General features: G+C 39.1%; 1 protein-coding gene across 1 annotated transcript in view; it reads right to left on the minus strand.

Moving 5' to 3' along the window:
- The window catches only part of SMPD3 (sphingomyelin phosphodiesterase 3, neutral membrane (neutral sphingomyelinase II)), a 32337-nt gene extending 13018 nt beyond the window's left edge, over nt 1–19319 (minus strand). Inside the window, exons 1-2 of the mRNA XM_010296186.1 lie at nt 17982–19319; nt 5794–5869 (exon numbers count right to left, since the gene is read on the minus strand). Coding sequence (XP_010294488.1) covers nt 5794–5869; nt 17982–19319 — 1414 coding nt within the window. The remainder of the gene's footprint in view (nt 1–5793; nt 5870–17981) is intronic.
- Nucleotides 19320–27074: the final 7755 nt, after the last annotated feature.

The raw sequence follows: 27074 nt of genomic DNA on the forward strand, positions 1-27074 counted from the left end.
ATTGCTTCAGACTGGTAATTCCAACAGCAAATAATCTGATTACTTTTTTTTTTCCCCATTCATGTGTTATTCCCAACAAATCTTTACCAGTTGGGCTGTAATAAAGGCAGGTGCAAGTGCTTCTTGGCTCTAGTCCCTAACCTACAGTTCCTAGTTACTTGTACCTCAACTTCACATAGTACTCTAATCACACAGCTTGACACAAATCCAGACCAATGTAGTCTTAGGAAAACCCCTTGCTACAACAGCACAAGAAAGCCCTACAGTGAAGATGTAGCTAGACAAAAGCACAACAAATAGGTCACGTGGAATAAATACAGCCTGGAGCAGGTGACACTAACCGCAAAAGGTGTGTATGACTAATGTACGTGTTCTGCTTAACTATAAAGATACGGACAAAATTACAGATTCACAGAAAGCATGAGCTTGAAAGGGACCACTGGAGATCAGCTAGTCCAACCCCTCTGCTCAGGCAGGGTCACCTACAGCAGGTTGCTCAGGACTGTGTCCAGTCAGGCTTTGAGTATCTCCATAGTCAGAGACTTTGACCTCTGGGTAACCTGGTCCTGTGGTTAGTCACCCTTGCAAGAAAAAATGCTTTCTGTTGTTTAAATAGCACTTCTTGCATTTCAACTTGTGTCCACTGCCTCTCGTCCTGTCACTGGGCCCCATTGAGGAGAGTCTGCCTCCATCTTCCTTGCACCCTCCCATCAGGTATTCACACACATTGGTAAGATCCTTCCTGAGCCTTCTCCTCCTGAAGCTGAACAGTCCCAGCTTTCTGATTGCTGATGAAGCTTACTCATTCCATTCATGGACTGTCCTCCTTCTGCAGCATCTGAATCTTTCTATCCTGTCTCATCTCTTTAGGCCAGTACTTTCTTCTGGCCTGCCTTTGTTTCCTCATAGCATAACTTCTAAGCATGGTGCTTGCTGACAAGAATGCAGTAACGTCTTGCTCCACACAAACTCTTGATTATATAAATTGCTTAACTGTGTAAGACCAGCTTTTATATCCCTGAATTTTAAAGACGTTTTTGCATTTTCTGTGAATTACCCATCTAGCATGGCTTCACTACGATGAGTGATAAAATAATGCAGCCATTACCATATGGGTCTAAAATTCAGGCAGCAACCTGTCACAGGCCAGTGTGAAGAACGCAGCAAACCCATTTAACTGAAACACATCAAGGTAAAATTCTCCAAAACAGAAAACTCTTGAGAAAAACAAGAGCCAGACAGGCAAAAACATTTTAGGAGGATATTGTGAAAGGTCTCTGGTAACATACATAGCTATTATTAAAAAAGCATTAACTACATAGTGGCATGTATCTCCCTCGGTAAGAATGCTGAGCCTTGGTAGCAGCACTGTATGCCAGATAACCTCAGGGTTTTACAGAAAAATGTAGCCTTGGAACTCTAGAAACAAATGACTTTCATTTCTTCTTAGAAAAAGCGTTGAACTTCTGATAGTCTGGCATCTCTGATTATCCCCACTAGAGGTCATAGAAGTAATTGCACTTCAGTACACTGCCTGCAGCTTATGCAATGAAGTGAGCTGTATTTCCATGACAAAAGATGGGATCCTCTAATGTGACTTGAATATAACTGTTTTCTGAGATTAATATTAAACTAACGGTATCCAGCTTACTGCAGCTACAAAGCAGGTACTGCATGTATCTGTATGCAAACATCACTAGTGAGACTCAGTCTTACCAGCTCCTAGTGATCAATAGCTTTGGAGATGAGGGTAACTGAACTAATCAGACACCTAAGTAAGACACCTTCACCATTTCTAAGAGGAGAAGCCAAACCTGAATCCAGAACAATCAGGGGAGCACACATTTCAGAAACCGCTGCTGAAATGAAATAGCATCAGTAAATAGTAATAGAAGAGCACTAGGTAGTAACACCCAACACTTCAACATTCAACAACTTCTTCCAGCCTTCAGCTCTAATTAAATGTTCAGATCGAATCACTGAGCTGATTGACTGCCACCAGTGATTAGCCAGAGAATACAGATTTGTGCTAATTGCTCTACACTCTTTTTCTCAGTAACTGGCCTGGAAAAATGCAGATAATTGTGTTGTGACTGGCTCCTGCAGTCACAGCATTTCCGAATTCTTAGCAAGTTCCCTTCAGCTTCAAATTTTGTGGAAGGATGAAAGGGTAGTGTGGGAAACCTCAGCCAGCATAAATAAATAACTTCACCTTTGTTCATTATAGGATAATCGTACTTGCCCTTTCCATTCACTCTGGAAATGCTTAAGTGAAATACTGGCTTTAGTTAGAACTGCAGGCAGGTACTATATACAGAGGAAGGCTGTCTTGTCCTACTCTGAAAGCCATTAGAAGGAGCACTGTGATGGCTGAACAAAGCAGCTGGCAGGCCCAGTCAGAGGAAATGAAGAGATCCAGTGGATGTTTTTAAAACTAGAGTTCTCAGCACCGATAAGCTCTATGGGATATATTGGCAGGGAACCTGGGGAAGATGAGGAAAAAAGGCTTGTAAAGTGTTGGATCGAAAGCCTAGTCAAAAGGGAAAAGTGTTTCCAAGTCACAACCAAAGGCTTCAGTCTAGCCCTGAGACTGGCTGTGTCACACCTGACTGTGAGACAGATTAAGCAGACCCCTACACTTGTAACATACTTAATCCAGGATAGCCTGGAAAAACAAGATAAAAACAAACCACCCAAAACAAGAAGAAAACCCTTTTATTCTGCTGGGTTACTTTTCAGCTAGCTCAGGTCTCCAGTCAAGTGCAACATGGCCTGCAGCAGTTGTGTCAGCACAACCGAGAGGTGGGGGTGAGGGCAAGCTGCCACGCTGTGGACTCGCCAGCTTTGCTCTTTCAGAAACGTATGTGGAATTGCAACCTAAGGATGCTTAGCACTGAAGTTGCTCCTGGTTGCAGAGTCCACATTTCAAACACTGAGGGATCTCTCTCAGTCCGGAGCAGAGTTCTGCTTAAGCTCTGGTTAGGCTTGTGGAACCCGAAAGTGGTGCTAGGAAAGCGTGAGTTGCCAGTACCTGTACTGCTAATGACTAGATGCACACTAAATGCAAAGCAGGGAGGCGAACAAGGTTATGAGATCACATCCAGAGTGCTACATCATCTGGACCTGGGCTGGAATAGCTTGAGGCTTATTCTGTTTTGATGGTTTGGTGGAGTGCCCGAAAGGCATGACTCAAAGGGACTTGGGAGGTGGGTGGATTCTAGGCAGCAAAACCTGTCCAGAACATTAATCACTAACTAATTGAAAGACATAAAAGAACCACGTAAACTTAACGGCCCCTCAGAAAATAATTACATTCCAGTCTCATTAAAGGATCCTATTTGTCACTGAAATGCAGCTATTTCCACAGCTTCGTAGCACCATTCAGTAATAGGTAGAGAATTGAGAGGATAAGCTATATCCAGTTCTAACGTTTTATTGAAAAAGGTGACTGTCAGGTCTGAAAAAAATAGTAACTGCTCAGAACAGAGTTGAGCCAGCACATCTCTTGAAAAAAGCATTAGCAGTTCGTCCCTGACCATAAGCAGCTGGATCCCTTCCTTTTATACTCAAGTAAGTATCAGAACTGTCAAGTGTAAGTTTATGTATCCTGGAAGGGAAGCCAAATTGCACTCAGCCATGCATGACAAGATGATTTAAATGGCTAACCTTTTAAACAGTGCTTGTTTTTATAGATACCACATCTTTACGTTGTTGAACTGTTTTTTGGGTAATTTTTTTAATGTGTGAAATGTTACGGATAAGATGATACAATCAGAAAGCACAGCTCTGCCAAACTTCTGAACTTTAGTTTTCCATTTCATCACATAAACTAACATGATATATCAAAGGACAAATTCATTGTCTGCTCTATTTCAATGTAGTTTGAACCAGATCAGCCTGAAGATACGAAGCAAGAACCTAAGTAGGAAAATGAAAGTTTGCGTTTTACCCTTCAAGAAGCTTTAGGCTGACTTTGAAAGTAGAACATTTCTTCCTTGTTCTTCTTCCCTCCCCCCTCTTCCTCTTTAATGTTTTAGGGATTTCACAATGTGGTTATCAAAGAATAACTGAGAATACATAACTAGGTAGTAAAAAAGAACAGGACTAAAAAAATGGAGGTTTATAACCTAAACTAGAACAGCAACAAATCTCAGCTCCCTAAGAGCAATCTCACAGTACATTACCATAATTCCAGAGTTAAAAATAGAAAACCGGAGAAGGGTGTTACATTGTTAAAATGTAGCTGAAAAATTCATGACTCTTCTTTAGAACTAGCCAGTCTCTCTAATGTACTTCAGGGACTGGCAGTTTTGTTCCCAAGTCTGTCTCTCTGCAGCTGAAGCCCTGACAAAGTAGAATGAATGCTGGCTGCCCGACTGGGGTAACCCAGACGTGCTGCAGTGCATAGGTTCGAAGTTCTACCATTCATAATACATGACGTTCCTGCCTCGGTCTGCAGCATACATGCTGTCTTCAAGCAGTTTAGGAGGGCTGTGTCGTGTGCTCTGGCTTCCAGGAGCACAAGAATTGCAGTTGCATCAAGTAAAACTTAGGAATTCTACCCCTCTGGCTACAGTAAATTCTGATCTTGCACAAAGTAAAGGTTTATCGATTTGGCTTTTATTTTATTACTACACCTACTCTTTAAGTGTAGAGCTAACAGTTTTGATGCAAAAGGTAGGAGAGGAAGATGGAAAATTTTCCATAGACATCTCCAAGAATGAGAGGGAATACTCTTTCAAGTATTTGTCAACTTTAATTCATGAGTGTTCAGGCAAATCGCTAAAATGGGGAAGCATCTTGACTTCAAAACGTATGCATCAGAACAGTAAAAATGGAATGAAACGACCCAAAGTTACTAACTTTTCTTCCCCTTGCTTTCTGGACTTGGGTTGTAAAATAGAGATAAGGCCACCCATCTACCTCAGTCTTGTTCTGAATATCAATATTAAAAGGAGAGCTGAGTGTTCAGATACTATAATGAAAAAAGGTCCTAAGATGGTTGAGGAGGAACATGCTCCACCACCTCCTGACAGAGCTACATGAAATTCCAGTCTGATTATGGGAAACGGTGGAGTTCACAGACACAAAAAATCTACTGCTGAAAAGAACATCTCATTCTTCCTCAAGACAATTCAGTGAAAATTAAAAAAAAAAAGCCTTCCACACCCTGCTAAGAGTTTTTGCATTTTATCTTTAGTGACCTTAGAAAATACTGTTTCACGAAACAAAGGACACAGAGCATGCCATGTCACGCCGTAGTAAAATGTAACAGTGGAACTGCTTTTAAACACAAAGAGAGAATTTTTCATTGAGTGTATTAACTTGCTAGCCATTTATGTATGAAATTTGCAGGTCAAAGCAAAGAGAATTTGGGCTTCTCCAGCTGCCAGTTTCTGATGGAAAAATTGTCCCAACTTGTATCTTCTGATAATCCCAGAGTTATGTACAAAGAAATTTTAGTTTATAGGCTGATACTCACAGCATGGGTTGTTAAATGCTGTTGAGTAATGATGATAGTAATATGTTTGTTAAAATAACGGTATTTGGTTAAGAGGGAGCAAAGAGAAGAAAAGGTCTCGGGGAATATTTTTTATTTGTGTCCTTAATTACTCCGAGACTGAAAATGTGAAGGTTTGGGGATACACTTATCTACCCTTCTTTCTTCACTATTTCATTGCTATTTGCACTTTGGCAGAAAGACTGGAGGAGCAGTGCTTGCTGCTTGTGCACTAGAATACCACCACTGGCCTAGAATAGTGAAAAAGACAGACATGCAAATGAGGACAGTACCTGCAATAGCTTGCAAGTGAGTGCAGGAAATGTATCCCACGATTCTTTGGTCCTGAGGTGTACTTCCCACTTGCACCTGGAAGGGAGGGGAAGAAGTAAAAAGGTAGTTAATGGAAGAGCTCATACAACTCCGGCTGCGCAGCCTTTGTACACAGTACGGGCCTTTTTCACCACTCGTTCCATTGAGCTCCATTTTGAAAACACACACGTACAAGAAGCCCCCAGAGAGACACACTGGGGCTTATTGGGGTCCCACTTACAGCTACTGACTCCTTCCTGCCCACCACTACTTCAATGTTTGGTTTTGATCTGCAACACGCACAAAAAATTTGACTTTCTCCTGCTCTTCACAAGTCCCACTGGTTCTCTGTCCCAGTTGCATTGCCACCCTTCTGCGTCCCAGCTCTTGTTCACATGCAAGATTCAGGCCCACCACTGAAGTGCAATCTAATACCAATATTATCAGCAATGTAATTCTTGTGTAAAACTAGAATGCAGAAGGAAAAAATGCCACAGGAGTCTGGGGAGAAGGGTGAAACATGAAATAAATACTGGTTTTGACCGTGTTTTCTCCATTCCACAGCAAGTTTTGGATTTTGCTGGATTTTTTACATTCCTCTACAAAGGTGTTGGGATTTTTGCTATGTCTCAGCAAAGTGTTTACATTCCTCAGCTCACAGCAGCAGCCCCCATGTCTGTCAAGCAGATGCAAACACAATGTGCGCCTGTGCTCTTACACACAGAAGAGGCAAGGCTTCCAGGGGAGCTGGAATGTAGTATAATTCCTCATCTATATCATACGCTGCAATCTTTTAAAAATATATTTGCTAGTGGACACAGAAGCAAATTGGAATCAAGTTCTGGTTTAGGTTTTCAACTCTATTGAAGGTTTTGGTAGTTCAGGACTTCTACAGCTGCAAATCAAAATTCCACATGATTTGAGGATCAAGATTTGGATTGAGGCAAGAAACTAGTTTGAGCGTATGGTTTTCCTGTTGAAAATTAACGTGGCAACACTGCATGGCCTACTAAAGAAAATGTCCACAGAGGAAAGTGGTACCCAGGGCTCAGAAAACAAAACCACAGATGACTCTCCTTCATGAGGCTAGGCTCAAATTTCATCTGGCACCTCTAAATACCAAGCAGAGCTCCATTTCATACAGACACAATTTTGTCAGCTTGGTTCATTTTCTTGTTTTTCAGCTATCCAAGAACCATCTGATTCATCTTGTAACTGGAAAGTCAACTTTGCAGCAAGTGAATTTAGAAGTCATTTGTACTCGGCGATGCCTTGTTAACTTTCAGGTTTTGTTCCAGTGAGAAGAGTATGTAATAACTTGCATTATTCTGTCCTCAGTCTGTTCAGTCCTCTTTTAGACAGTTTTCCAAATGGATATTGATGGTGTTCTTACTGCTGTTCCCACACAGCCTGCCTCAGGGAGGGTGAAGGCAGAGGAAGACAAGGAAAATACAAGGAAATCACAGGTGGATCTACCCCTAAGACAGAGGATTCTCCTGAACTCACAAGATTGTAGCAGAGTCTCAAAAGATATGCCCAGCTGCTGGATGGCTACAGGTGACTACTGCCGAAGCCTCACTACGCAGATCTCTTTCTTCCTCCCCCAGGCTGCCTTGGTCTGAATATATCATGATGTCACAGGTAAATTAAAAGGAGCGTTCTCTCCCAGATTTTTATGCAACATATGCCATTCCAGTAGAAAAGTGGGAAACCATTAGTTTGTATCCTCTACTGTCTAGGGCAGGCAGGTGTATGAATTACATTTTCCAAATTTAACTCAAAATTCTCTTCAACACTGAAAACCATATATTGTAAAGTCTCCACTAGTTTACCGATTTGCAGCGTCTCCTGCTGCAGAGAAAAAGTGTGCATGACATACATCTTTCAATGCCATCTACTGTAACAATACTGAAAAGAAAATACTGTATGTAAACTTTTCTGCCTTATGGCAAGAATGTGCTGCTTAGAATCCTCTTGGTGACTAAAGCAGATGGAATAATTTTCAGTGTCTTTATCTAAAAAGATTTAAGTCTAAAAGCTGAACATCCAAACATAAATTGTAGTCAGCTGAGAAAAAGAAGTCAACTCAAATTGGCTTTAGAATTTCCCATGCAGCCGTAATGGAGTGCCTGACAAGGCCTTGTACTCATCAGCCAGTTTATGCACAGGATCACACTCATTTCCATTAATCATAAATAAAGATGTATTGTGCGGTGTCCCTGTGTGCACAGATCTATACTCAAATGGACTTGGGATCTTTCACTCTCAGAGGGTGACAAACAGCCTAGAAGAAAGACTGACTGCCGCTACACACAGGAGGGTGAGCGCAAAAAATGCCCCTGGGGGTTGCCACCGCAGGGGGACGGTGCTCCAAGGCTCTGGACTTGCTAGGAACAATGGCTGCTTTACACACACCTGAGGGGAGAAGGAAAGGGGCTTTCATAAACTCTCTGCTAATTTAAAAAACCAAAACAAACAGACAAACAAAAGCTCAAAAGCAAGAGCTGAAGACGTTACCGTAATTAGAATTGCCTTGGAAAGTGCCAGCATGGAAGTACATCCAAAACAGATTGTCTCCCAGATTTCATGTTTCCTCCAACTTTTTGACTTTTGGGGTGGGTTTGTTCATGTTTTTTTTGAGTGGCAGTATTGATGTAAACCGCCACGCGGAGTCACTTTGAGTATAACCATAATGGAGGCAAATACTTGTGACAACTACTAGGGGAGAAATTAAATGTCTTTGCAGCCTCCTAGTCAACTCCCAGCTACAGTAGAAACACTAGTGTATTAAATATGGTCTGAAATAAAATGGTAAGGAAAATCTGATTATTCAGTCTATTTTGGTATTTCACAGATGGACAAGGACTATGGAATGTGCAGACAGGAAAACTACTTGACCTGTGGAATATTACAAGCCCTATAATTCTGCATAAAAACATTCCTTTGTGTGGGCAAATACTGTAGCTACTTTTAGACTGTTCCATTTTCAAGGGTATATTATATTGTGGTGCGTCGGCCTGAGCAGCTACGTGGCAGTCCTGCAGGAAGGCAGTACCGAGTGTTCATTTCAGCCTGCAACGTGGATCTTGGCAGAAAGGTTCCACTTCCACCAAACCAAATCAGCACTTCACAAATACAACATAATTTCTGCTGCTTAATACAGAAGAAACTTCTAAATTCACATTTACAAAGAAAATACATGTAAGCAAATAAACCAGGGTGGCTCCTTCACCATAAGCCTGACTTCAGTTCACCTCAACTGTTCTACGTTAGTAGCTCTGCACCGATAATACATTAATTGAATTACCCTTCTATAGGGAACTACTTCAGATACTGCTTTCTGAAAATCATTGTGTAGTCTTAGTTGTGTCATGGACCACTCTTCTATGTCTATGGAATTTTATAGGAAGGTAATATCTAATTATACTTATAAGCTCCCAAGGTTTTAAAAGCTTGGATAATTATTACAATAGGAAAAAAGTTGTATGCGATACCCTGTTGAACTCTGATGTTACCTAGAGATAACATTAAAACTGAGAGAACGTATTTGTGGTTTATTAAAATGTCCCAATTATATAATTTTGGCAGAAACAAATCAATACTTTTCACTATTATGCTGAAATATGCAAAATATATTTCAATTCTCAGTACATTTGTAAGGGTTAGTAATCAAACTAGTCAAATATTTGGAAGCTAGGATTGTATTCTGATCCCTGTTACACCACCGAACATTACATTTTGTTAGCTGGAGGGGGTCATAAAAAGCTCACTACAGATGAGAAAGAGGCTTTTTTCCATAAAGGGGAAAGCCTACTAAGGTTGTGTTTGGAATTCAAAATGCCAGTTTCTCCTGCAACATATTTACATTTGTCCCTGCCCGTAAATTAAATAAATACACGTAAAACCGATATCTCTGAATTTTTATTTTCAGAGTACTGACTCTGTCAAGTACCTAAAAGTACTTGACATAGAGTACTTTTAATAAAAAGATTTCATCTCCCTACCACAGCATTAGTACAATCCGCTGGAGAGACCATGCTGATACTGTGCTGTACTATGCAAAATTGCATATATCGCTATACTTGTGTATCAAAAACTTGTCCTGTACGGACTAAGGAGTAGTTTGTCCTCCAGTTAGACTGGTATCAGGTAATAAACAGTGCTCATGAAAGAAATCAAGCCAACAAGGCTATGGCGGAAAGATTCTTGTTGATGGGGGGGGTGGGGGAAGTAATGAGTAGCAATAGTTGACATTTTAGAGCTAGAGTGAAGGAAATAACTTTAAAATTCAATCACATTACTTGCTATCAAGGGAATTTTCTGAGCTAACTGGAAAATCCTGCACATCTCCTGTTTACCGTACTCCAGCATAGTCAGTATACAAAGCTGCAAACACAACAAATATTTTGTCTTAAACAGTTTGTATTTACACACATCTGTCCCAGCAGTGCAAACCAGTTCTATTATATCTGGATGTCAAGAAAAGCATCAACAGATACCTAAACAAAAAACAGAGAACTGCTACCTATATACTTGGGTATTTCAATACCAGCTTAAGAACCAGCTTCAAACATGTCACTGCTGTGTTAATAAATCATCAGCTGCTTGGAAGGAAATGTTCTTTAATGCTTAAAAATTTGGGCCGTGCTATGAGAATTCCACTCAATTAAAGAACCAAACTAGATTCTCAAGCACTGACCAGTAACCTGTAGACAAAACCAAAAGGTTTGTTACGAGGGGAGCTTAACCTTCAGGGACATTTTCTAGAAGCTTCACACTGCCAGCAAGTAGCCATTCAAGAAAATCCTAAATAAAGTAAAGAGTTTTTAAATGTGTACCCTCCAATACGAAGGGCTAAGATACATACAAGTCCGAGCAGATGCCATTGCCTCTTCCTTCATGGGAAGCAAATCCACGTGTGCAAAGCAGAAGAGAGCTGAAATTGGGGCATACTCCTGTGAGCTCTACAGAGTTTATCCCCCCACAATCTACATGCAGCCAATAAACCCAAAGCTGGGAAAGGTAAATAATCTGAATGCAACATAGGACTCCGTCAGGGAGATGGGATACTACACAGACTAGCTCTAGCTTCAGCCATTGCAGTTTAATCACATCTTGGACTGTAAATGAGCAAACCATTCCTTTCATCAGCTTACTTGACCATGGGTGTCAATTTTGCCATTGGAATAAATGTGAACTCTAGTACTGATTCCTGCATTATTCTTTTGAAGCGGGTATGTCTCCAAAGTCGATAGCTCTACGGCAAACAAATGTACAGTCATGACAAGAGTCAAGCTAATGACGTTCATATTATGAAGAAAAAACTAGCCAGGCTGACAGGCACACCTGCACGCTCTGTGGGAAAAAACCTCTCCTCTTACAAACGAAAACATGGACACTGCATTTGTAAAGAACATCATCTAAGCAGGGGCCTCAAGTTCCCATTTGTCTTGGAAGTAAAATGCCCCAGAGAGAGAGTAAGAGCAGGGCACAGAAATAGACTTTACAGTAGATGTGACAGTTGACTTACTCCCACAGAAACATTCGTCTTATCGTATGTAGCCAATACTGTTTAAGTTCAAGAGAAGCTCCATTAAAAATACAGGAGCATGAGATTCAACGGAATGACTGCAGATAAAGCAACTGTACATGCACAGGTAGCGGCACCTCCACACACACCTGTGGTTCAGACCTCGCGGGTTTGATGCTCCGAGACATGCTGGTAACAGTGCACTGTTTGTACCTCCCTATTTCAGCTACTGTGGGAATATCATTGTAGATATCCTCTGTAATTATAGTGAGCAAACAACAGGGCGAGGAAGAGAAAAGAAATGGAAAATACAGTTTCTCTTTCTTTCCAGTACAACTTTTCCGTAAAGTTTATCAACCCCTCCTGGACATTCTTTTTCCATTTCAGCAATTTTCCAAGACAAACGGGAGAGTCCGCACCAAGAAACTAACTGGAATAGCCAGCCAAACTGTGTACCCGAGTCCTCACTTCTGTTAAGAGAAGATGCCACGGAAAACTTGCAGCTACTCACATTCAGAATTCAAACATTCCGGTCCCAGAGAGATGACTTAGATTAGCGGTAACTTCCAAGACAGATGTCTTTTATTCCTGTTTTTTGTAGTTTTTTGGTTAGCTTAGACATAGAGTAAAAAGATCTATCTATTTTTAGTACTTCGACAGCTCTGCCTTTTGCCTTCAGGGATATGTAGCAGCTTCTAAAGATGACACATTAGTTAAATTACTAATTTATTATTATAAATATATTATTTAAGCATATTAAATAAAGAAGTTTAAAATATTAGAGAGGTCAGCTCAAAATTCTGTTTGATGCTCTGCAATTCTTTATAACCACATTTGCACTTGATTATTTCAGAATCCTATTTTTCCTCACCTACCACGTGACAACAATTACTGTTTCATGAACTCAGAGAATTAATTATTTGGCAAAGCTTCATTAAGCTTATGTGTGAGGGAAAGTGGCTGCAAATTGGTGCCATGAATGAAAGGCTCTTCCTCTTCTGAAGGGGATAAAGCCCACAACTCACATTCTCTCAAACCTATTTTTCATTCTGCACAACAGTTTTAATTCGTCCCCATTAATGAAGAGGAAAAAGACTGTGATTAATAACATGAATTATATCAAAGTGAAGGAACATGGTACAGTGCCATGGTAGGGTCTTTTTCTCCTTTTTAAAAAAAAAAAAAGTCTCAGGCAGTTTATTGGACTCTATCCAATTCCTGCATTAACACTTTAGAGCAGAAACTGAACATGTGGGAAGTGTTTAGGTTACCCTCCTGACTTAAATGGCACAGCTTTAGAGTTATCTAAACAAATTCATGAACAGCATTCGGCATTTCTTTTATACGTCTTGGGATAACTGTAGATACTGGACAACTGATCAAGGACAAGAAAATCAAACCACTGAAATCTCTAGGTGATCTTTTACTGGGGTCAGGAAACAGCCATCCCCCTTTTCTCTGTATTCCTTAGGTAAAAAAGCTTCCCCTCAACATGTTGTGCAACTGCGTAGCCGAAGTTGCCCCTTCACTCTCAGCCACAACACACACAAGCTGGCACGGGATAGTAAAGACCGCTTAAATTACCCAAGCAAAATGTATCTGCATCAGTAATACCAAAAAGGAGAATGAGGTTAATTCAGGTACCCTCATTTTACAAAGCAGGCACCTCGAGAGTAGCAAATAGTAAAAACTCTGCTTCGATGGAGTTCTGCTGTGAAGAGCAACTGCTCCTTCTACCATCTGTTACCACCGTATCAGCTCTTTTGAAAACAAGTTTAGCTTTGCTCATAAAGCAAAGGTTGCTAGGTTTCCTTAAGCAATGAATAATAACATGTTCTCTGCACAATTACTGTACTTCCTGAGAACAGCAGTAATTTTCAGAGAATTTGAAAAGTAAATCTGTTAATAAGCTTAGGAATTAATTAAATACAACTTCTTTCAGAGATTTAGCAAAAACCACAAGACCTATTTTTTTCCTTTTGATTCCTTTTGATTTTGTTAGAATACTATTAGCTGTTCAAACTACCCACATCAGACTGCGGTTTTGCTTTTGCTCTATGTTCACATACTGTGTTTTAAGCAAGAATTCTTACTTTTGCTAAAATTCTCTCTCTTGGCAGATGCCAAAACCCAGAATAGCTTCCTGCTAAGAACAGCAGGAAGAACTGCCTTCTATGCAACACACTTCCTCCAAGATACGGAAAACCACTCTGAACCCTCTCCTCAGTTAATAGCCATTTTGAGAATGATACCTCTTTCATTCACCTCCTTACCCCAAGTATGCATTTACAGGTCTTGTATGGCTTAGATTTACGTTACTGTTGTAGCTATTACAATTTAGGATTAGAGAGAGGCAAAATTTGTCAGCAGAAGTGACAAGTTTTATTAGATTGATACATCTGGAAAAATCTGGACAAGCTCTCCAATTCAGTAACTCATCAGGTCAAGTTAAGGATGGTTTCTGGTTTTATTGCGCTACTGTCCAAAACTGACACGGCATCCCTAAAAGACAGTGTAACTAAGGCTACATACTCTATCTAAAGATGAATCTTGACATTTTGAAGCCTTCTAGTAAATTACACACAGGTGATGCATTACACAGTTTCTGCTCAGCACTCGCTGATACCTTTTAAACTTGATTTGACTGCAAAATCATCATCTAATTTCGGAAAGGGACATGTATTTTAAAAATCCCTTTAAATTCGTCAAAACCACCGTGAATTAAAATTATGTATGTGTCAAACCAGCAGCTGCAGAGCAACCGAAAGCACTGCAGTCTGCATGGTGTTATATACGGATACAGACAAGCTAGCTTTTTAGAATCACCAGCACAGGATAGCATCTGTGCCAGTCCAAGTTCCCTCCTCTCTCTCTAGCAGAGCAGCAGTAAGAGACAATTGGAGTTACAAAATCTACAAAGCAGACTTGAGGGTTCTTTCAAATTAATGTGAAATGCAATGCTAGAACAGAGAGTCACGGCAGAGTCTCCAAGGGCACAGATTCTCAAAGGATGAAAATGGATTGGCTGATTTATATATTTGCTAACTTCTCCTCTGAGGCTTTAGCGGCAACTAGGAACAGTGGTTTAACACTTCAGATATGAAACTGTCACTTAGATGCAAGTGACATTTTCCCCCTTCTTATATGATATTTCTTGTGTGACTGTGTCCCTCATGTCCCAATGAGACCCTCGGATTGGAGGCAGAAACACTGCTAGAGTTTGATGAGATCAAAGTGCTGAATGTAAATGAGTCCTCCACTTATGCAGAAAATGGGCTTTACACAATAGCTGCTCACAACTATGTCATCCTCATGCCTTCATGGAGGCTAACCTGGAAAGCGTCAGCCTATACAGATGGAAAAACCAGTCTGTGATCTGCCAGGAAAATGCCAGCAGCCCCTTTTGTGGCAGACATCTTTAAGAAGAGAACAGACCACAGCTAGCAACGTTCCTCAGCACAGGTCTCCAGAAAGCTGTTAGGTAGCATGAACTCAGTAGCACGAAACAGTGTTGAAAGTCTCTGTGGTTTACTTCCAACTTCTTTCCTTGGTTGTGACACCCCAGGTGTTAAACCACAATCAAATCACTTTACCTGCCTGTGCTTTAGTTTCTCCTTCTATGAAGCAGATATTGACCCTTCTTTGTCATGCACTCTGAGACACGTGAATGAAAAGCAGTACATAAGAGGTGATTGTTATTATAGCTACTAATAATAACCCTTGAGCTGTGTAAGTCTCTCAGGTAAAATAATTCTGTATGACTAAGCAAATCTCTCAAATCCATCCAAATCGCCACCTGAACTTTACAATCTAGATGGTGAAGGCAGGGCATGGAAGAGGGGGGCAATGGAAAATCATTTCCTCTTCACTGGAAACAGAACCTATTCCGAACGGAAAAAACATGTGAAATACTTGTACCTCAGCAGAAGGGAACTGTTTTGTAACACAGCTTCCCCAAAACAGTTTTGCCTGTCTGTTCCAAAACAGTTCAACTTTCACTAAATGTTTAGTTCTGAGACCTTTAATTTATCTCCTTAACTGTTATATTTGTAGTAAGGAGACAAACTGTACTCATTACCTGAGAACCAGTTTCTGTCTCTGAACATTCTTCTGAATTTGGATGTTGGGACTTTCCTGAGGTTCAGAAAGTGATTTTATCTATAGTGTCAAATTATGCAAGTCTTCTCCCCCCACTCGCTCTTCACAACTTTGGGGTTTTTTGGGTTTTTCTTAAATAACACAGAGAGCGATTGCTCCTTTACTCAGAGATGGAAGCTATGCAAGGGGAACGGTCTATCTAAGTACACTTCCAAAACAAAACTTAACTGATGTCTTTTCTACTTCAGGAAATGGGAGCACCGCACTTTCCACAGGAGTCAAGGAACTTAAAAACACAGTTTGCATAGGACAGTGAGACTTAACTCCATGCCGCTGCTGAATGGAAAGCAATTAGAAGACCCATGTTCTGCAAGGCTCTCTTACTATCTTTGAAACCACACTGAGATGAACTCTAAAGCAGGACTGGATTGCATTATATACGTACAAAACATTTTAAGAGCCAGTAAAAGAAGTATCTAAAAGCAGTGATATAAGCTGTCCATTTTGAAAGGCGGACTACTGGCTAGAACGACACCTTCCAACCATAGTTACAATACGCTTTGCTAGCTTGCTATCCCAGCGTAAGACCTCAAGACTTCTGAAGTTAATGGATTGATTCTCACTGACTTCAAAAACAAACCAGGCTTTTACTTACTGTGGCTTTTGTCTCTGGAGTCCACACACACTCAGTTGCTGATTAAGCACTACATCAAGAAAAACAACCTTCAAACCTGCTTTGTTTCAAAGCTAAAATTAAATAATCATTCCTCCTCTTTTTTTGTCAAAGAAAAAAATGACCAATGATCACTTAATGTACAATTAAGGCAGAAAGTAATTTCATATCAGGATAGACTTAACCCAGAATGAAAAATATTTTAGGTATAAAGTGCAGTATGTCAGAATGACACAGACATGAGGAAAAAAGGTCTTTTAGCTGGGCCATAATTCTGTCATATTTAAAAGAATGTAGTCCTCTGAATCTTCATAATAATTGGTCCCTATTCCCTGCTCCACTGTAACATTATTTTATGATGTGAATCCATAATTAAGTTCATCATCCCAGTGGAATTTTGAAGAGAGACTTAATTTTCTGCAAGAGAAATGGAGACATCGCAGCCTACCTAGCAGGGTAACAAATAAATGACTCAGCAATGGGCAACTGAAAGCAGATTGTTTTTAATCTCTTAATCCCTAATATATGCCTATATTGAAGGGTGTCTTTATGACCCTGGTAATATTTATACTGCACAATATGTATGTCCATTTTTTGCATGCAGAACTTTATGAAGAAAAAAAATAAACTTTTAGATGTTTATAAACACTTAAGAGTACAGTATGGAAAGCTTAGACCAAATTTTTTGAAAGCTGTATTCAGATACGGAGAGGCTTTTGTTTATGTCAAACATAAATGAAATACTGGACTAATATCAGACTGCAAATTCTAATACTTGTGCTTTTTTTATGCAAACCACAATACCACAAGTTTTTGCTTTGTTTACAAATTACAAACAGTGGGCTCAAAAAACCACCACTGATACTTATTAACAATCCATATTCTTAATGGCTACTAATGGCTTTTGTTGCGGACTTGTGAGCATATGCTTTAGCAAGTACATATAATTTGAGGACCTAATGTATTTTGGTAGCATTAGGAAAAAAAAGTTCAATTTTTAGTTAGTGAAACCCATTCCAAACTGTGACCAAAAAAAACCCCCAAAAAATCTGAAATCCAGTGTCCTAGGAGATTTTCAGATGTGTCTAGGTTTGGGTCCACAGATTCGGATCTCTGCACAAAGCTTTGGTTCTTGACTAATCACAAATTAGAAGAGCTTGCTTTCCAGTTTATGAAGAACACAGCCAGATTCGCCCAAGAATTAAGCATGAACAGCCACCAGTCTTGAAAAAGCAAATCATTGCACGTAGACTTTTATTTTTGCTTTTTATGATTTACAGAAGTACAACCCCAGGCTTCCTGTTCTCACTACCATTAGTTTGTTAACAGAGTGTACTTAAATTAAGTGAAAATCCTCTGTGCTCCCCAGTGTCCCAGGCTTTTTTTTTTTGTTTGTTTATTCGTATCTCACCTTAACAATTCTTTTGCAACCAAGACAGAGTCATAGCCACACATTTCATTGCAATTCTTTCAGTTTTATTCTGCTGGCATTTAGACTGTTGATGCCTGCATAAATACACAAACTGGTTTGCAACAGTGGCATTGTACTATGCTCATGTTATGAACCTTAGAATTTGTGCATTTTATCAAAGATTATTTCTGTAAAAAAGAAACTAAAAAACTACTTCAAATTTTGGCACTTCAAATCATACTCAAGTCCTACCTCCAGAAGTCTCTCATTATTTCACGCACATCCATCACTTTAACAGAGTATCTCGACCACAAAACCCACATACAGGTTATATCAGGTAACCTAGACCTGAATATTGCCTCTTTGAACTCTAACAGAAATGACAGAGAAAATAACGTAACTTTATAACTTGTCACATCTATGGAATCAGTATTTATGGCTTCAAAAAGGCTCTTACCTTGAGAAACAAGGCTCCCTTGGAAGCCAAGGAGTCTGTTCCTCTTCCATTGGGGTAACAGTGATAGGCAGCATCCATAACAGGATAGCGGCTGGCAAAAAGTAGACCACTGTTCACAAACTTAAAGCTACAGCAGCCATGGCAACTATAGACCCCAACATCATAGACAATGTATTCAAAATAGTGATGAAGCTGCTCTTTCAATTTCTCGGCAGCTCTTTTGTCGAACACTTCCTGCAAACACAGAAAGTCCAAGTTGGCAGGAAAGAAAGCAGAAATCTCATGATCAAAGGTCTCATCTGTATGCTTCTTTTTCCGCACTGAAGTCTTCTTCATGATTGAAGCTTTATAGAGGAGCTTGTTGTTGACAGTGCTTTGGTCCACTGTACCATCTCCAACACGAACTTTAACTAAGGACTCTCGTGAGGCAGAGTAGCTGTCTAAACTGCCAGAATCTCCTTCCTTCTCTCTGTGGTTAGGTGTTCTTGAGATCTCTGTGTCACCTTCCAGTGAGGGCTCCGCTGGGCCGCTGGCATGAGCCAGGCCATTGATGGTATCTGTTTCTGTGTCTGACATGTGGCCATTATCCTCTCCATTTATGCGGACAATGCAAGTGTTTTCTTCTCCCTCATTTGGCTCTCCAGCTCCACTTTTATCTTCTCTGCTGTCCTCAGTGTTGTTTGAGCCAGAATTGTCTCCTTTATACTCCATTGATGTTGTCCTTTTGATGCCAGCATTAACAGTACGATTAGTGTTATCTCCACCCTGGGGGGAGGCCAAGCTGCTAAAGCTTGCAGCACTGATGGATGTATTGGTAGGAGAATCTATATATATTTTGATCTGTGGTCTGCTTGCCCCGTTTCGGATCCTCCGTCCAATCTCTTTAGCTCTAGCCTGCGTATTGAAAACATTATTAAATCTTGCCAGAGAATCTGGCAGCAGGCAAACATTGGCACTGCCAAAGCAGAAGCTTTTCCCATTCCCTGCAGCCTTCCATTCAGTGAGCAGTGTGGCTCCGTTGGCATGGTTCTTGTCTTCTAGTCTGGAGTAGATATATGGCCTTCTGGCTGACTGGAGTGGGGACCACAACAAGAAGCCAATCAGCGCAAAAGGAAGAGAGGCTACCAACAGTGCCAAGTAGATGGGAGTGGTAATAATGATGCAGAGTGCATGAAAATAGCATGGATCATCTGCTCTTTGACGTTTTTCATAGGTGGTTGGAACAAAGGAGGCCACAAGCCTATCTGCTAACCAGTAACATGGGAAAATCAAGCCCCAGGAAAAAGAATGCAGAACTGACAGAAAGCTGTTGGGAAATGGAGAAGTGTATAAAACCATTGCAACTTAATTATGACAACACTTCAGGACCTACTACATGATGTCACTGTGTCAAGCATCCATAAGAACACTGGGAGAGGGCTGGGGAAAAAAGGTCCAGTCAGGAGTTTGTTTTTTTCCAGTCAGAGTCAATAACAAAACTTTAAGAGCACCATTTCACTGTGTTGGAGTAGAAATGAAACAAGGCCACTGTTTTCGTCTGGCTTTTTGGCATTTATATTTGTCAAAGGATGTCATTGTTCACTGGAGGCTGCCATAACGAAACGCTCCAGAGGCAAAAAGGAAATCTGTAAAAACAAAAAACACAAGACATATGTAACAGTTACTAGAAGTTTAAAGCAGATATTCTCATACCAATTTTACTTTACAGTCTAAATTATTTCCCTCCTTTTGTTTAATTCAGCATTTTGGTAGTCTCTTGAAGACTATGGATCTAGGGCAACTCCAACAACAAGGGACCAGTATTTCTGCAAATGAAATCAGTACGTTGACCATTTAATGCACATAACTAATGTTATCATGAAACACATTTCTATTACGAATTTTAGGCCTTACATTGTGAAATACAGTTTGGAGTTTATTTTATAATCCATTCACACTAACACTTATATTTATTTATATTAGCTCTTTTCAGAACCTTGCAAATACTGTTTAACAGTTATCTCTAAGAGACTATTACATCTAGTACTTTATGGCTGAAGTTAAATTGGCTTGAATTGCCAAAGTCCTTAAAAAAAGAAAAGTGATGTGATGGAGGTACAATGGCAAAGGCACTTTGTATTTAAGAGCAGAAAACATTCATTCACTATAAAATATTATTTGCTTCGCTGTGCTTTAAAGCAAAGTGGATTTATTTAAATCAATTAAAATACTCTTGAATATGGTTTCAAATTTTTATTTTTTACTTTATTAAAAACAGTAAGTCAAACTACTTTGGTTTAATATTTAGGTCTTTAATACTCATTATTTATTTCAAGCTGCCGTTCAGTTTCATTCAGCTACAGCCCACAAACACTCCTGATATAATTTCCTCTTAAAGGTTTCTCACATATAGTCAATATTAAGCAAAATATAACTTAATCATAATTAACGTCATTGTTTTTAAATTCCAACTTTCAGCTTTGAAGGAAACAATACTAATTGAATATATGAAATAAGAAAAACAGTTTCAGGTCTTTCCTCTGAAGACAGATGTCTTTCAAACGTTGTCTTCCTAGTTGGGAAATTCTGACCCAAGGTATTTAGCAAATGTCATGATTAACTAAAGACATCAAATTTTTAGGTGCCTGATCTTATGAAAAAAGCTTGGCAGTATACATACAGCTTACACACTTTTTTAAAGTAATTTAAGTCACTTCAACAACTTGTAGTAAGTTGAGGTTCTAACACAGGTTTTGGTAATATGAAATGTAAATATTTTTAAAAACCCAAGTACTCACATTAATCAAATTTTATCAACCTTGAGAATGGTATCACCAATGAATGCAATGTCACTCTCCGTAAACTGGAACTATGACATTATCTAGTAAGAGGAGCAAAGCTAAATGACTGATGAAGGCAGAATTCCCATTTATAATGTTTCAATTTTCAAACCTAGAACATAAATAAGATAAAAAAACTGGATAAAAACCATTCATCAAACAAGCAAAAGCAAGGATGTACAATGGACCATGCTTCAAAACCCATCTTTATTTTTGACATCTTGGAGAGATGCAGATTACATACAAATATTTATTGGCATAAGTTCAATTAAAATTTGCGGCTCTTAGGGAGATAAAATTAAGGAAATAGTAGTTTGATGTGTATTTTAAACATTATGCAGGGCACCCAGAGTCAAAAGGGCATTTTTATTTCTATTTAATAGCTAATAAAACCATGATATAGGACATAGAAGAGAGAAATACAGTTTTACAAAGTAATGCTACCTCAGAATCAGAATAAAAACGCAATTCTTCAATTTTCTCTCACCTTTTATATTTCTGCTCCTTCAAACCACGCCCTTGCAACTGCTTTATGTTCCTATTGTCATCAAACTTTTAATTGTGGTACACATGCAATACCAGACTGCCAACACAGAGTATACTGTACAGGTCAGAACCGCTAAGTAAGGCATTAAAATACATGGCTTAACTAGCTCTCTTTTTACCACACATATTTTTTGTTTATTAATGGTAAGAAAATTCTTCCCTCGGTCTAGATTCCCAACCAGCAGGACTAAGTAGTCATAGCACATCAGATCTGCAGCCATACATTTAAGGTAGGCCCCATGGCAAAGAAGAATTTTAATAAAGGAACAGACGAAGATAAGATAGTTTTGCAGGTATTTCTTCCCGGAAGTGAAAGGCAACCCTGAGGCAAGCAAGTAAAATGATAGTCTGAAAAATCTAGTAAGATGGCGACAGTGGCTCCTGACAAAAACTGACTACAGATAGGAATCAAATTCTAAAATAGAATGAGAAAAATCAGGTTGGGTGGGGACAAGATTATAAACGACCTTCAAAAGCAAAACCAAGTTGATGGTACCCAAATACTATAGAGAAGGAAGAGTCAGGAAGCACATGCATTAAAAAGGATGGCAGTTCCACAGTACAAACCTGCTTTTAACTACTGTGTCCTGGGCATGGAGGGAAAGCTGTATCTTTCAGATCCTACATAAGATCTGTAAGACAGCAAACAATGCTTAAGTAATATGCATGTACTGGTATCAAGAAAAGATCGCCAAAACCTGTCTATACACTATAAAGGAGAGGTGGGGGGTGGAAGGATAGAATAAAAAGGAGCAACAAACACCTCGCCTTCCGAGTGTAAGAATAACACCCCTGCAATTGCTCACTGTCAACTGCACATTTTGCCAACACCAGGCAGTCGGTTGCATTTAATGGGATATATGGTCCTGTCTATTTTCACCCTGATGGCACTATTTACACAGAAACTGGAAAGGCTGGATCAAGGGAGGTTATTTTTCTTCTTTTTAATAATTAGCTTCACATAACTTTCACAATCTTATGCAACATGTTTGAGTTTAAGTAAATGAGTGACTAGTCAAGTGCCAAACAACAAATACTTGGCATTTACTCATTGCTGAAAGCATTTTGGGATGTTGATAATAGGAGGAAGCCTAGCAGATTTGTTTTCCTGAATGATTTTTAGGACTCTTTAGTAAGAATGCTCAAAAGAGAGTCTGGCATCTACGTATCAGATAGAAAAAAATATCTTAAAACCTGTCCAATTATGTAATTACCATTAGACAAGAAAAAACTATAAAGCAATTATTCTGTTCTATTGGATGCTTAAAATGCTTTATAAAATCCCTGCCTGTTTACATAATCACTCAGCAGACCATAAAGATTCTTGTATACAACAGTGCCAAGGCTAAATGGAACACTGTTGTTTGGGGTACATGACGTGAGGTTATATTCCAACTTTCAGGCTAATGACCTTTCTGGTGAAAGCTGCAGTTGTATTGCAGACTATAAGGTCAATTGAACTTCTACTATTTTAAAATAACACACCAGAAAAAATTGCAGAACCACAATGGATTCATAATAATTTGTCTAATTAGGTCTTCTATAGATAAGTATTTTCTTAAGTGGGTGTTACAACTCCTAGGGAAACTTGACATCAAGTGACAATTTTGTAAATAAGAGGAGTCAACACCTACTTGATGATGTGATGAAGTAAAAAAGAAAAATCCAACGTAACTCATGCTGGTTCTGTTATGAACTGTAGCATCAGTAACCTACAAGACAAACAGCTGTCCAGCAAACCATAAAATGCTCAACTAAAATGGCTTCACAAAAGCAGTTATCCAGATTATGGGGACATACTAAATCTAAGGAATTCATGCTTACTGTAGCTACAGCATACTACAATATGTATTAGTAAAAAAGGAAGAAAAATTAATGCAATCGGAAATCCTTTCACGGGATAAGATTACACAGCACATGTCATAAAGCAAATTGGTTCAGACTGAGGTCTCTTTTAACAACGTTTACCAAGAATGTAATTCTTTGTAAACACTAAGGACTGAATGATTGGTGACTCCTACATTTCCTCTGCCTTAAACAGGGATCCTACCTTTGAAAACCAGGAATTTGCGGGAGGGTTTTTGACCAGGTGCCAGCTGCATTCCTCATTGCTAGCCAGCTGACGTGGGGACACACAAATAGGGATTTGAGTACAGAGGCACATTCCATCCATTTTATTCTATGAATTCTAATAGAATTCTCAGAACTAATGATACAGCAGTACAAAAACTCTGGTACCACAGCAAGCTTTAAAATACGATAGCTGGAGAAAAGGAAGGATGGAACCATACGATGGATGTCCTTTAAATTTCTGCATACTGCAGAGAGAAGACATCAGCACATCAAGGCTCTAATTAAAAATACTCTTCTTGCAAGTAAAATATTATCCTAATTTATTAATCTTACAGATGAAGGAAATCGCACAATTTGCCAAAGCTCTGTTACAGACTCACTGGCACGCACACGAAGAGCAACTAAGTTTCCTACTCTTGTCTCTTTGCTACAAAACCATATGCCTGCTAGTGCCTCAAAGCCACCCAAGAAGAGAGAATTAGGAGAGTCATGAGAGACACATTTGATCTCAGGAAGCTCTTAAAGGGCAAGGGAAGGCACCATGTGAGTCAACTGCAACTTGGAAAACATGACGTCAGTCACATCTCTCTTAATGCAATGGTTTACATGGAGCCTAAAGCTGAAGTGCCTAATTCCTTCTGATGAAGGGTATTACTTGGTAATCCAATGCTTTATTCATAGGGGTTTGAGAGATTAAGGGAGAATTTAAGATACTGGAATGAAATAGATATTTTTGTATGCTACAAAGACGTAAACCACAGTCGTCTTTAGTTGTTTTTATTATTTTCTAAGTGTTTGAAGGCTAAAAAAGACTTTTTTTTTTTTTTTTTTATGGTGCCAGTGTAGAACATCTCAACTTTAGCGATAACAAGACATCAGGTGGAAAGGTTTCAAAGATTTTTATGGTTATAATTATGCCCAGAACTATGCTACAGACATCACAGATCCAAGAGAGATGTTCCTAGCTCCAACATGGCTTGCAAACTAAATAAAGGGCAATACAAGTCAACAAATGATAGAGAAACAGAAGGAAAAACAACAAATGTTGCAATAATAAGGTTATACAGACAATCTAGAAATGGTCAGAAAAGTTTTAACTTCCTTTTTCTTAGAAAACCAAAATACACTTTCACATTCAGACAACTTAAATTTCTTCAAATTTGCTATTAACATCTCAGCCATATCTTTAAAATACATGTAAATCACTGCAAGAACAGTTATATTTTTAAAACATAATAAAACTGCTGAAGTGACTAACTGATTTGGAAAGTTACTCTATGGGTAATTTCACATAATAAATCACAGTTGTTCATTAAAACTAGTTTTTCTTCAATCCTGACAATTGCTTGGTCGTCAGTGAAAGTTGTAGCAACACGTATCTAAAATTGGTTTCTAGGAAAGCAGTTTATTTGGACTGTGTTGACATTTTCTTAGCTTTATTTCATTGCTGTCATTGTAATTTGAAGCAGAGAAATGCTACCACTACACCACGCAAAACAGCAAAAATTAGTGTTTGAAACTGAGAATAGGTGAAATAAAGATCTGAGAAGATTCTCAATCAGGCTCTCGTCCTTGCTATTGTAGACAAATCACAACTTAATCTCTACTTTCCTCCCTGGTCTCATCCATTTTTTGTCCCCCCCCCAACTTTGTAAATTCTTCCTATCTTCATTAAGTCTCTTTCCCCTGATTATTCTTATACATGCTTTTAATTAGAGTCTAGTTCAACAACTACTCACCCTTCTGGGAAAAAACCTACTCCAAAAGGCAAAATACACGTGAACTGTTTTCCATGCTTGATCATATGACTGTAATTACAGAGCCGCAGCCATCTCAAGGCATCAGTGGCTCTAATGGAGATGCTTTCTTGCTCTCTTGTCATCACTTCACAGCCTGATGTTTTAACTGAAATCCTGTCATCCTGTATAGGACTCATTCCATTAAGCAGTTCAAGACGTAGGGTAAGGGCATCTAAGTGTTGGGATCACCCTGCAAGCGCTCGACCTTAAGGAGAAGGAGCTGTGGCATTGAGAAGCTGGTAAACAGCTGGATATCTGCACAGCTCGGCCTTGAGGAGAAGGAGCTGTGGTAAACAACTAAGAAGAAGCAAAGGAGTACAGGAACACCTGCAAGCAGCGAATCCTGACTGTGTGAGGGGCGCATGGACAGCGCATGATATTTTGTATATAGCCAATTGCAATAATGTGTGTAACAAGCTGTAACCAATCATGAGTGTGTGCGCAGTGACTAAGCGAGAATTATGATATATATTGGAGTCAGACGAGACAATAAACTGCTTCAGAATATAACTCTCAGAGTTGTGAAGTCCATCCTTCTCCCGCATCTAAGCAGTACTTATTGGTTCACCTTAACTTCCACTTTAAGTCAGTAACAATTTACAGCTTACGAAAATTGTAGTAAAAGCTTAGTAAAAATGTGGATCCACTGATCCACAATGATAAGTTGAATTAAGTGTATTACTGATACTGATGAATAAAGCAGTACCCATTCAAACTAAGGATTTGTCAGAAGGAGAAGGGAAGAAGGAAAGTGTTTTTGCAGACTTCCCATTACAATGTTCATTTACCAGTTTCTCCCTAAACTTTCTTCCTTCTTTCTAAAGAAGGTAAATCAAACATTGCCTAGCGACTCTGCAGCTTGTCTCTTTTATGCCCATATGCTGCCACTGTGCAAGAAGCCATTTTAAACAAGATGTCTAGTTTAATTGAACTAACCTGTAAAAAAAAAAAATATTAAGACATGTGACTTACAAGTTTCATTGAATACCAGGGTTGTCAGCAGTTAAGTACATGTCTGCAGGAAAAAAAACCAAAAGAAACCACCCCACAAGTTCACAGAGCCCACTCAAGCCTCTGGCACATTTAGTAAGGAGTAGAGTTATGATGATGCAATTTCTGTTCAAATAGAGAGATATCAAGCACTTGGGCGAAATTTTCAAGAGTTGTCTTTTTAGTTCAGTGGAAACAGAAGCAGACTGACAGTTTCTGTTGTATTTTAGAGGGGCTAATGCCACAAATGCCTGTAAAAATATCATGGTTATGCAAACTAAGTAACACAACAACCAATGCCAGTTATGATCAGCAAGGACATTACTTTAAAATATAAATTTAAGTGCATCATTTGAGTAATTTGTTCAGGAATTCATACCAAAAAATCATAATCAGCAAAACTGTCTCTTCTTGTACAGGAGACACAAAATTACCAATGAACTAGTAAGAAGTAGAATCATCAGCATGTCCTCTAATGGCAGAAAGTAACAGCAAATACTTCATACAGCTTTAAGTCTGAAGAAAAGCTTTGCTATTAGGCATGATTTAGACAAAAAAAATTTCCATCTGACCACTTGGTGATCTCACTCTGTACCTGGAAAGCTAAACACACTCTATTTTGAGACCTTATTTGGTGTACTTCAGTAGTGAGACAACTGCAGCATACAAATGCATGAATCTGTGACACTAAGCTCTGTTTATACAATAGAAATGGAATGGGCTTTATTTACAACATCACCTTTTAGTGTGCTTGAGCCTCATATTTTACAGGAGCTGGAGTAATTCAATAATGGCTAAATAAAAATGATCTTTGTAGATGGTTTGTTAACAAATCTTAGTGAGAGGGAACAATATTAGCTTTGGGT

Source organism: Phaethon lepturus, unplaced genomic scaffold, assembly GCF_000687285.1.
Source record: "Phaethon lepturus isolate BGI_N335 unplaced genomic scaffold, ASM68728v1 scaffold23910, whole genome shotgun sequence".
Classification (NCBI taxonomy): Eukaryota; Metazoa; Chordata; class Aves; order Phaethontiformes; family Phaethontidae; genus Phaethon; species Phaethon lepturus.